At 59.1% G+C, this 12,250-nt stretch overlaps 1 protein-coding gene across 1 annotated transcript; it reads right to left on the bottom strand.

Moving 5' to 3' along the window:
• Positions 1–225: 225 nt before the first annotated feature.
• GDF6 (growth differentiation factor 6) lies at positions 226–10,903 on the bottom strand. Its single transcript, XM_032701282.1, has 2 exons — positions 10,567–10,903; positions 226–1,088 (listed from the first exon to the last, which is right to left on the bottom strand). Exons 1-2 carry the CDS (start codon positions 10,901–10,903, stop codon positions 226–228), a joined length of 1,200 nt encoding a protein of 399 aa, XP_032557173.1.
• Positions 10,904–12,250: the final 1,347 nt, after the last annotated feature.

Here is a 12,250-nt window from a genome sequence, read left to right as displayed (position 1 = left end):
GAGACGGGAGCGGGGAAGGGACCGGGCGGGGGCCTCGCCGCCTGCCCGGCCCGCACACCCTTCCCCGCCGCCACCGCGGGCACCGGCACCGGGCCCCGCCCGCCCTCGGCCGGTCCCTCCGCCCCAGCCGCGCTCGGGCGGGCGCGGGGCGACGGCCCCGCTCGCCTTTGCCGGCGCTCCTCCGCCAGACGCAGACCCGGCTGCCGCCGAGGGGCGTCCCGCCCGCTACCTGCAGCCGCAGGACTCCACCACCATGTCCTCGTACTGCTTATACACCACGTTGTTGCCGGCGTCGATGTAGAGGATGCTGATGGGAGTCAGTTTGGTGGGGACACAGCAGCTGGGCGGCGTGGAGCCGGGGTCCATGGAGTTCATGAGGGTCTGGATGATGGCGTGGTTTGTGGGCTCCAGGTGGGAGCGCAGCGGGAAGTCGCAGACCCCCTCGCAGTGGTGGGCCTCGTACTCCAGTGGGGCGATGATCCAGTCGTCCCAGCCCAGCTCCTTGAAGTTGACGTGCAGCGGCTTCTTGCTGCAGCGCAGACGGGACTTCTTGCCGTGCCGCTTGCCGTGCCGGCTGGCGAAGGCGGCGCGGCGCTGGCGCCGGGGCGGCGGGCGGCGGGCAGCGGGCGGCGGCGGAGCGCCCAGCTCGGCGCGCAGCTCCCCGAGGAGGCTCCGCCGCCGGGCGCGGGTGAAGACCACCAGCAGCGCCCGCTCCTGCGGCGGCCGGGGCCGCCGCCCGAAGCCCAGGCCTCGCAGGTCCAGCCAGCGCCGCGGCCCGCGGTCCGCAGAGGCCCGCAGTTCCAGGCACAGCCGCTTCCAGGGCCGCTGTTCCCGCAGGCCCTGCCGCACGTCGAACACCTCCCAGCCGGCGGCCGAGGCCGCCCGCGGGTCCAGGGCGCGGGAGTCCAGGGGCCGCGGCGAGAGGCAGGCGGAGAGCTGCACATGCAGCAGGGCGGCGAGCGGCGGGCGGCCGCGGGGGGGCCGGCGGAACAGGCGCAGCTCGGCCCCCACGAGCTCCTCCGTCTCCGAGAGGGTTGACACATCAAACACATACTGCTGCCGCCTCAAGGGAGCGGGCGAGAGATCGTCTGCGAGATAAAAATAATTACAGTCAGTTGCGCTCGGGGGGGATCTGCCGAGAGGTCTCCGAGGCGGCGAAGGGCGGCCAGAATCGCCGGCGTGCCCGGCCGGGGCCGCTCCTGCCCGCCTCACCCCCGCCCCCCAGCCGGACCGGGACCAGGGGAGGGCGGGGAGAGGAGAAGGAGAAGGAATATGGAAGGACCCGCACCAGACAGGAAACCACTCTCCAGCACCAGAGGCACACCCTACTCCACGCACATCCTCTGCCTATCAGTCCCACCAGCAGTGTGAGACTGGCAACATTTGTGTGCCCATGTGCATTACGCAGATACATTCATATACATATATATGTATCTATTCTCCTCTAAGAGAAAAACCTGGACTTCTTTTTTGACACATCGGTGTACAAAGTGCAGCGCAGAAAGCAAACCAGATTCCCTTGAGCTGCTTTCCAATAAAATGTTTACAACCCAGCAAATACAAAAATTCCCAAAGCCCCTGTGTTTCCCCAGAAGCTAGTAAAGCTTGTGTAGATTTCTATAGTAAAAATGTCACTGGAGCCTCTGTTCAGCAGCCCCTCGCCGATTTTCCAAACTCAGCTCGCTCCAGGCATAAAAACAGATACTAAAGAAATATACACTCGCCTGTTATTTATCGATATCAAAGGTCATTGCCATTCCTAATCAGTGTGCTTCACAACCTCAGCTCTACCTGACAGGTCTGGGGGAACCTCTTGCGGGGCATGAGGGACAAGGGGATGATTTATGCAAACCAACATCTTCAGACGCGCCACAGCGATGTAAAAATCAATCCGGATTAACGTGCAGTTAATCAGTGCGGATTAGCATACTCGACAGTCGCCCTGCGTCGCTACGTGTTCCCCTAGACGTCAGCAGGGAGATGGAACGTGGAGTGCAGCAGGGACAGCGGGAATTGCTGGGAAAAAGACCTGCCCCGCAGCCAGGCCATGAGACTCTCTGGCAGAGCCTGCCTGCCTGCCGAGCGCGTCCCCCCCGCCCCGCCGCCCGCCCGGCCCGTTCCGCGCACCCACGCGGCATCGCAGGATCCATTCAGGAGCTGGGCACTCGCCGGGCCCTGCACACCTGCCCTCCCCCTAGAGCCAGGCGGCCGGAGCACGGCCGCGTCACCCGCCTCGCCCTGCGTGCTGGCGCGGGGGGTCAGCGGGAGACGGAGTTCGCGGGCCGGAGACTCCCCGCCTCCACGAGGCTTGCGCGGCGGCGGGAGCGGTGGGGAGATCGGTCAGGCCCTTCAGGCATCCCGGGGAATTTGAACCCAGGCCTTCCGCATCCTTGCCGCCGCCTCCCCCTTCAGGCTTAGCTGTTTCCTCGCGGCGGGGCTGCTCCTTACGGCGAGGGGGCGAAAGGCCGGCCGGCCGGCCGCGCATCCCGCTCGGGGGAGGGCGGGAGGAGACTGCAAAAAACACGCACAGAGCCCAAAAAATGTCGTCACAGTCCGTGTGACGACAACAGCTGCTCTATCGAGCTGCTGAAAATACAAGTGAAATCCATCGGCAGCTGCCTAGAGGCGCTGGACGGTTTCGTCAGCGCTGCAAGTACGGAGCAGGATTTGATCCATTGTGGATTTGAGGCGGGAAGGGGGGAATAGTTCCCCCCTTCACAGGCTTGGGCCGTCGGGGCCGGGGGTTGAGGTGCACTTGGGTTGCGGGAGGAGGATCCGGTAGTTTGGATCTCTGGGACCATTGCCCCTTCCTTCAAGGGGGTCCTTGGCAGGATTGGGGGCTTCAGATAGAAGGGGATGTGTACCCCTCGGGTAAGAAAGCGCAGGTTCTCTTCCTACTTCTCCTCCTCCTCGCCTTTGTTTTTTATTCTGCGTCCAGCATCTGTCAGATGCCCGGACACTCGACAAGGCACAGACGGATCTCCTGGCCCTGCCGAACTGCCTCAGACCTTCCTTCATGGGCTCCAGCGACCGTTGAGGAAACCAGATCAGCGCCTTCTCCTGCCCCAACCCTGGTTTTGTGGTGTGGGCAGAGCCGGACCTGGGCATAGATCTGCTTTTAATTCCTCTTTTTGCTTAGGGAATGAAAAGGGGGATGTCACGCTTGGTTTCAAAGGGAGATGCTCGCTCTCTTTGGTACTCCTTGCGATGGGGTGGAGGTGAGGAGAGTGCTGCCTGCAGCCCGCTGTCCCTCCGGACGCTCCCGTGTCTTACTCTTGGCCGGTGTCACCGTCCTGGGGTCCTCTGCATCCCCGCCGGGGTGAAGGAGCAGAGCAGCACTGCCCGGCAGACCGAGCTTTCAAGGAAAGGGCGGCCCTTTCCCGGGGGATGGGGGACACGGAGGTGACAGCGCCCACCCTGTCCCATTCCCAAGGAAACCTCACGCAGGTGACCGGCCACGGCGCGGGGAATCGTCCCATTGAGGGTGACATCCAAGCGTGCGTGTTAGACGGGAGAGAAGCGGGAGAGGCTGAATTCCCCGCGCATCCTCGATGATGAAACCGGGTTTTAAAGGGTCTGCAGACCCCTGTCATACGGCGGTGCTGGGGGGAAGCCAGCTCCGGCACTGCCGGTGTCAAAACGCTTGCTGAGGGTGTGCACTCCCCAGCAGCATCCTTTGAAACTCCAGTTTGGCAGGGGTTGAAGGCATTGCAAGGCTGCTCCGGCTCGCTCGGTGGCATGGCACGCTGGGGATACGGCTGAATAGCAGAAAAATGTGCCCCCGGTCAAGCGGGTTTCGGCAGCAACGATTCCGTGCTGGAAAAGTCCCACTGGCTTATGCAGCTGCCGGCTCCCGCACCTCTCTCCGAAAGGGGCAGAGCTGCCGGTTATTTCAAATGAGCAGCTTTGAATCCGATCAGATAAACGCTATTTATTCACTCTTGTAACCTAATAATTCCAGATGAATACATAATCCTAAACCAGTACTGGCTCGCTCCCATGGCAGTCAAGGGGGTGGGAAGAGCAGCGGAGGGCGGGGAGGGAAAGCGCGACCTCCGGAACCTCCACAAAACCGGGAGAGACGGGTCTAGGTTGGGGACCCTTTGTTCCAGCGAAGATGCCGTTTTCTCAGCACACAAAGAGTGGCAGCAGAGACGGCGTGGGGACACGCTGGCTGTCCTTCTTTCTCCCTGTGAGGAGTGCACACGGATCGGGGCTGGTTCTCTTCAATATTCCTTTAAACCCAAGGAGCGGCTGAGGTGTAATCCGGGGTTTCTAACAGCCAGCTCGAGATTTGCTTTTTTCTTAGGCCAGTTGAGGCTGTCATTAGCGCTATTCCCGTTACCGAAATACTTGGTGAGAGCAGCAAAGTCATGTCACGTCCATCCGGGCTGGGGAAAGCCACACTGCAGAAAATGCACCGGAGAGGTGTGTTTATATTTGTAACGTTAATGTAGATGAATGTTAGTTCCGCAGTACTTAATAGTTCTATTTCGACTCTCCATAGTTTATTTTTTTCGGGCGAAAATAAAATATTGGGAGAGGGAAGGAGGGTCAGAAGGAGGAACTAGGTCTATCTGGAATTTAAGGATGTATCAGTGGCGGGGAAAGAGAGCAGTCCTACACCGTTCTGCCTTTCCCGAAGCGCCCAGGCACCAGGTGCCTGGTGCTCCCGCGGGCGGGCCGGGCCGGGCCGGGCCGGGGGGGCTGCGCCGGGTCCTCGCCCACCTTCTCCCACGCTTTTCTCCGCGGTGCAGTGGCTGCGGTTTTAGCATCTCCAAGGTTAAATGAACGACTGGGCTGGGACGTTTCCCTCAGCTCCCTGTATGAAACCGCTCTCGCTTCCTGGGTCGCTTTCTCGCCGCAGCCTGGGCTTTGAGGCGAGACGGGGGTTAGCGAAGGCTACACAAAGTTTGCCTGTTCACGGCAGATCAGGTACTGGGCTCCCAGCCAATTCATCAGGGCTCAGATCTTAACTTTACATCACTGCAAATTATACCCAAACCACATTCAAGAAGAATTTTCCCATTCCCAAATTCTCTTTCAAGCCATATTTAAACTCGCAAACCAAAAGCACATTTGCAGTTTAAAGACACTTTGCAGGCACTCACACAACAATAATCTGGAAATTAAAACATAAATTGTCCCTAATTGCGAAGGTCTGCCCACACGTTGTCTGCAGAGTCGCAAGGCTGACAGGTATTTCTTTCGGAGCATTACCCAAGCTGTGGAAACAAGGGGCTGACTCTCCATGTGTGGTATTTCTTCGGGTTTCAATTCCGCATCTCCCAGCGCCTGTCTCGCCGTGGTTTTCTATTACACCGAGTGATTAGATTTAAATGTATCGTTCGCTTCGCTATCGAGTAACCGAGAAAGACCACACCTTCCTCGGACGAATTCCCAATCCTGCCAAAACCCCAGCTCGCTGATGGAGGGCTGTTTCCTTTGTTTTCTTTTCTTTTCGTTTATTCTCCTCGGAGCGGGGAGGTACCTGGCTGTGATGTACCTTTGATCACCGCTATACTGTACCTGTTCCGGGAAGGCTGCCTGCCCTCGCCCCACTGCCCCGCTCGTCGCCGCCTCTCCGCTTCCCACGAGAGACGCTCGACCCTCAGGCGCAGAGGGACCGTCGCAACACCCGCGGGACATCCCGCTGGGCTCCGGCCCCCTCGGCTGTTGGCATCGTCCCATGAGATGCGCTGAGGCTGCGAGGAGCTTCCTTGAGGGGTTTCTACCTGCTGTAACAGACCTTAAGCGAGGACCCTTCCCTTTCCCCGTTTGCGGTGGTTACGCTACCCCAGATATTTCGATGGAGGAGAAATAATTCCTCCAGAATTATTCGGGTTGAGAAAATCGGACTAAATATTCCCAGCGCTCGGAGCTAAGAAATGGAGCAAGGGGACGCTTTGGAGTATATTTCTGAGCTATATATGTGGAAGCGCCGGGATACAGCAACACAGCATTCAGATCTGGCTACAACTAGCAAGAACTGAAACGTCCCCTTTCGCTCATAAATCAGACTTCAGGCACGGGAGGACTCGCAAACTCAGTTCCAGCCTGCCCCGAAATCGCAAGGAAAGGAGGATTTCTACGATCGGCTGGTTTGGTTTTTTTTTTCTACTACGAAGCGAGGATGTAAATGAGGGGAGGGAGGCGCCCCGCTGCCGTGCCCAGCGCCGGGTGACCCCGACCTGCGTCGGTTTTCCTCCCCGCGGGCCGCTCGCCTCCCGGCTGGGGCCGGCCCAGCTGCGGCACGGCACCTCCCTGCGGGCGGCGGAAACTACACAGCTCCGAGGCGGAGAGCTCGACCTTCCGTCCCCCCCAATCCCCTCCCCGCCCCTAAAAAATCAAACGCAACGCCTCAGCAAGTTCCGCAGGAGGGTTTCTGGATTTTAAAAATATTAAAAAAAAAATCAGGACCGGGTCCGAAATGACCCACCGGAATGGTGGCTTGACAGGCGTTAACTACTCGTTCCCGTTAGCAGAGCGGCTCCGCGCCGCGCACCGCCCCGCCGAGCTACCTGAGCCGCGGGGCTCCCGGGGCCGGTGTGCGCTGCTCCCCTGCATCGCCCTCCCCCGTCCCGCGGCGCTGCCTGCGCGAGCTCCCGCGCCTTCGCACGGGACAACAAACAAACGAAAGGTAAATAAAAAAATACCCCTCCCCCCCCGCCGACAGCCCCGATTTTCACCGGGAAGAGGCGAGCGGTGCCGCCGCGGTTGCTGAGGGGACGCTGCGCTCCGTTCCCTCCTGCAGCTGCTGCAGCGCGGGGGGTAAAACATCGAACCCCGGAACACCCCTCCGGCGCAGGCAGCGCGGAGCCGCCGCCCGCTTCTCGCTGCCCCCGTGCCGCCGGCTCCGCGGACGCCGGGGCCGGGCCGGGCCGCCCGCTCCTTCCCCGGGCGCACGGCGGGGATGAGGAGCGGCTGCCGCGCTCCGGCCGTCTGGTCTGCATTAGTGTTTTTATAAGGGTCTCAAACAAATCGAATACAGGGTCACCAAATAATTAACAGTTGTGAATTCCCTCCTTCCCCATTAAAATACTTCCCTGCTTATTTTTCATTTTCCTTCTGCCAACGACAACATTGCCTGGGCAAAGGCGCTGCAGAGATTACACTACATTGCAGCTTTCGGTCCACCCAGAAACCCGCTGTTTTGCATAACTACGTTGCACTAGATGAACTTCAACTGGGATTTACACTCTTTTCTTCTGCCACATGCACAGCCGGGCCATTTCCAGTTTCTCTGCACACAGGATCCCCCTTTTGTCCTGCCACTGTACTCACCCCCCTCCCGACCTTCCTGGCAAGAGCAAAATAACGATGGTCGGACCCCTGCCCATCCAAATCAGCTGCCCTCCTTACTGGAACGCGAAACTGCACAAAGGAAACGGGGAGGGAAAAAGGAGACGATCTCGACCTATTTCGACTTCCCCGTCCCTTAGGCGCGGAGCGGAACATTTCGCATGCGGCCGCGGTCCCGTGTCTGCGGGCAGCTCTGCAGACACAAAAGGGAGAGGCGAGGGGCACCCGCGGCAGCCGGCCCTTGTGGCACTCCCTTCCCACGGGAGATCCCTTCGAAAATCGCGCTCCCTCGCACCCCGGCTATTTCCTTTTTGTTTTCGGTTTGTTCCGAGTCGTGCCGCGTTTCTTGCTAGCCATGGAATTGCTTGTTTATAGCTCCCTTCTCCAGCTCCCTCCCGCTCTATCCTTTTTTTTTTTTTTCCCCCTGCCTGGTGGAGTCCTTGCAGCTCCTAATTGTCCTGCCTTACTGTGGAGCTCCAATGCTGGGGGTCCTGAGGCCAGTGAGAGCACCATCTGCGTTTTAATGAGTTACTTCATGTGCCAACAGTAATTTTCCTACATTCAGCTAGGTCCTGTCTGATCTTGCGACCGTAACAAGGGGGAGCGAGTGGGGGGCGGGAGGGGGTGGAGAGGGGAGAATCGCAAACCCTTTCCCCCCTTTCTGCACTCTTTTTTTACCGATGGGGAAAAAATTATATATATATTATACAGTAGTGTGGCTTCACTCCTTCTCGAGCTACCCTGAAAACGATCTTATTAGCTTCAAGCGGGAAGGGAAGAAACAAGAGGCGAAGGGAAGCATTTGTCAGTGTCCACACCGAAGCCTCGGAGTACGGTGGAACGGGCGGGCTTGGGACTGCTGCGGCCGAGCTGCCTGTCCCTCCGGACCCTCTCACGGACATGCAGGCACAGCAGCCCACGTCGGAAGGGAAGGGTATTTCTCGGCAGGACTAAAAGTTGTCTCACGCTTCTCTCCGGGCTGCTGTCCCCCCTAAATGCTGCCATGAAGGATGGCGTGCGGCAGGTGGGACAACCACCGTCGTCTCCCCTGGGAGCTGCCGCTTAGGTAAAGAGCAGCTCATCTAATTGGGTCAATTTGGGCGGCTATATTGTCTGTAAATGAATTGACAGAAACTCTGATCCCCTTCCCCGTTTTCCCTGAGCAAAGACTGTTCACCATCAGCACAACTCCAGCTCGCCAATTAACTGGGCTAGGAGCCCACGGGGAGGTGGGCAGTAAAATAGCTACCACTTCAGAGGAACGGAAGCTCTCTTGAAGTTTTTTGGTGATGTGCCATTGGCTGGTCCGCTTCATTATGGGAGACTAGACAATATTTGATATGTTATGACATGAACACTCAATTAGATCACTGAGTTGAAATACTCCAATCAGTGGCTTGATGCTAAGCAACCCTCAGAAGGTCCAGCAGAAGGTCACAGCCTGTGACACATCAAATCAAAATCAACGGGGAAAAGTGAGGCTTTTCCTTAATCAAACCAGGACTTCTGTTAGCAAATCACTTCCCCTGGAGTAGAATCTCACATGCAGCGAGATGAGCTAAATTTGTTAAATTAACTGTCTTTCTTCTGGTTATCAAGAATAAGATGATCTCGAGCGCGGCTCCATTTCCTGCGGCTCGCAGACTTAGCACCCCGTTTCCTCTCCGCCAGGAAGAGCGGGCCAGCTCCTTTCTGACGGCTGAATTTTCGAAACCTTATTTCTAGAAGGCGAGTTCTCTTCCCCCCACCCCCGCTTTCAACAGCGACGAAGAAAACAACCCCCATAAGGCGAAGGCAGATAGGAAAACCCGTGTCTCGTCTCCCCTCGGAAACGTCTGCGCTCTTCCGACCGTGAGGAGCACACAATGTGGGCGCTTCCACGCACCCTCCCGAGCCCAGAGTGGCTCGACGGGCACTGGGACGGGAGGCGAAGAGCCCCGCCGAGCTCCTTCCGCGGCTAAGAACCCCCCCGAGCCGGGGATAGCGATGGGGCAAGGGGCTGAGCCGTGGGTGGGGAGAGGCTTCCGGCTCGGGGAGGTGGAGAAGGGGGTCAGTTTGGGTTCGGGTCAGTTTGGGGGGCGATCGGCTCCTGTAGCTCCAGGGAGCTGCTCAGTTTTCCTGGCACTGCGTTTTGCCCTAAAACGGCTGGGACGCGGGGGAAGGGGGGCGAGCTGCCCCGGCAGCGGCGGGACGGCGCTGCCAGCCGCCGGCAGGTACACGAGGGCCCCGGGGGGCGCGGACGGAAGGGAGGGTCTTCAGAGCTGGGAGAGGGGGAGGAACGAAAGCACAACCTTCATTAAGAACCTGTTAATTAGTCTGTTCTTAATGGCTCACAACCAGAATAACGAAAAAAAGAAAAAAGGGGAAAAAATGGAGGCGTTTTTTATGGAAGGGAAATTTTACTCTGGATCGGCGAGAAACCTGCACCCGCTGCCCCGAGTACGAGCGTCCCGGCCAGAGCTGCAGGTCACGGAGGGGTCCCGGGAGCCCCGCGGCACCGATGCTGCCCAGGGAGAGCGGCGGCAAGGTGTGGGTCCCGGCTGGCCCCGGCGCCACGTCCGCCTCCCTCCTCCGGGGAGGCAGCCGAAGGCCCGGGAGAGCGGCCTCGGCTGCTAGTCCCAGACCGGGGGTGGGTGACAACCAGTCCCGTACACACCAGGCTCAAAGGGTGCGGCCCCGGAACAGATGTCAAGTTCGGCCGCCCCCCACTGAGCCCCCGGGCAGCAGCGGAGCCGGCCGGTCCCAGCCCCAGCGCGCTCGGATGGGGCCAGGGCTCTTCCAGGTAACCCCGATAACGCGACCCGAGGCGAGGGCAGCTTCAGGCAGCAGATATTTGCCCTCGGTCAGTTTGAACTTTCTTTCTGCCGTGCAGCCGCGGCGATAAGAGCGACCCTTTCTCCGGCGGATGGAAAGAAACCAGAAGAGTGATACTAATTTTCTTTTTTTTTCATGACTGAATTTACGCCCAAAGTGCGCCTGCAAAGCTGGGACGTGTTTCCCACCACCTCGTGACGATTCAGGGAGGAACACGCGTGTTTCTCACAAGCAGTGCTTACGGCTGCCACGGCGCCGTATGCTTTAAAAGAAAACAACGCGTCCCCCCATTCACCGAAAAATCTGCACTTTTCTGCAATACCAGGTCGGAGAACAGCACCGGTGACCGCTGCAGAGCGCTCTCCGACTCCCCCAGCACCAGGCTCCGCAAGAAGGGGCGCCTGCAGCCCCGGCGGGACGGCGAGGGACGTGGAGGGGCCCCGAACTTACCTCGTCCCCTGTCTACAAAACTAGAGATGGTGTTGGCGGACTTGGACGACTGAAAAAAGCTGGCGTTGATGCCCAGTTTTTCCGCGATGGAGTAAGTCCTGAACAGAGACAGCATGTACTCGTGGGGTTCTGCCCGTGGGAGCGCCCGGCCCATGGCGTGTCCCCCTTGCCGCAGGCGGTTCTCTCGTGGAGACCGCGGCACCCTGCGGCTGCGACCACCTTTGGAGGAGGCGGCGAGCTCCGAGGCGGCGGGGAGGGAAGCCGGGAGGCAGCAAGGTAAATCCCAGAGGAGACTGGCGAACAAGGCGGCGGAGAGTAGGGCCCGGCGTGCATTCATAGCGAGAGGCGGCGGCGGTGGGAAGGGAGAGGGAGGGCGGCCCGACGGGCGGCTCCGGCGGCCCACGGAGCGGCGCGGGGACTGCGCGACGGCGTGGCGCGGAGCGGGGACTGCACCCGGCCGGGCTCGGCCCGCAGCAGCCCGCCCCGCCCCGTGGGTACCGCCCCGCCGCGGACCGCCCTGTGGGGGCACCCAGCCCGCCCCCGCGGGGCGGTCCGCGGCGGGGCGGGACACCCCTTGGTCGAGTGCTTGGGGGTCCCTATGGTTTCTCCTTACTGTGGACGCCACCCGGGAAGTGGACAGGAAGGCTGGGGAGAGATGCTGTACATCTTGCTGCCACCCCTCGGGTACCGGTTCTCATCAACCACCGATGGTTTCATCTGTTCAGGTGCCTCGCAGGTGCTTCAGTTTTGGGTGTGGGCAGACTCGTGCGATGTTAATGACTTTATTTGAGGCTCTCTGTATTCCCGTGGCTGTGTGCCCAGGAACTTGGCACAAAGCAGTGGTCTTTCAAGAAAGAGAATTTTGTGGAGTGTGTCTCACCTTGGGATGTGCCAGGGCCCATCTAGTGAGCAGCCTTGAGGCAGGCCCTGCCACCCATCAGAGAAGGAAAGGAAAGCATAGGAAGTGCCAGAGACCATTCTCCTTGTCTCAAAATCTGCAAAAGATGCCAAAGAGGGGACCAGTCTGAGAGGAGCACAGTGCCAGGCTGGGGCCTGGGAAAAGGCAGTACTGGGGGCACTACTGGGGCAGGCAGCACTGTCAAGATAATCAGGGCACCCTGGGGCAGGCAGAAAGACTCCTCAAAGCAGGGCACAGATTTGCCTTGCACTGATCATGAAGAAGACAGCAGTGGAGCAGAAGTACGAGTATTCAAATATTCACCCACCCCTTTTCATTTGGCTTTTCAGAGGTGCATCCTGCAGCATAAGACTGATGTCACCTCTCCAATGGTTTCACCCAAGCACCTGTCCACGGTTCAAAGCCACGGTAACACACTTGTGTTACCCTATCTGTCCCGATCACTATTTACTTTCTCTTCACCTTCTCATCCTCCTGCCTGAACCATGGCACTGCTGCTGCAGGCAGCCACAAACCACCCTCCTCCGCTTCCCAGTGTGTCTTTTCTTTGCCCTATGCCAAGCTTCCCTCCTCTCCTCTCCTGATCTCCCGTTTTCTAGTTCTTCCTACCTCTCCTATCTGCCCCAGCTCTGCCACTGGTGGATTTTCCTCTCATTGCAGCAAGAGGTCATGCACTTAGCTGTGAAAGCTTGGTCCATAGTAAATAATAGGAATCTGGCTTTCACCCCACATTGAATCTGAGATTCCTGACCACACTCCTCTATC

The sequence above is a fragment of the Chiroxiphia lanceolata genome, chromosome 1 (assembly GCF_009829145.1).
Source record: "Chiroxiphia lanceolata isolate bChiLan1 chromosome 1, bChiLan1.pri, whole genome shotgun sequence".
NCBI lineage: Eukaryota > Metazoa > Chordata > Aves > Passeriformes > Pipridae > Chiroxiphia > Chiroxiphia lanceolata.
The sequence above is the reverse complement of the archived record's forward strand: the minus strand, read 5'-3'. Positions and strand labels throughout refer to the sequence as shown.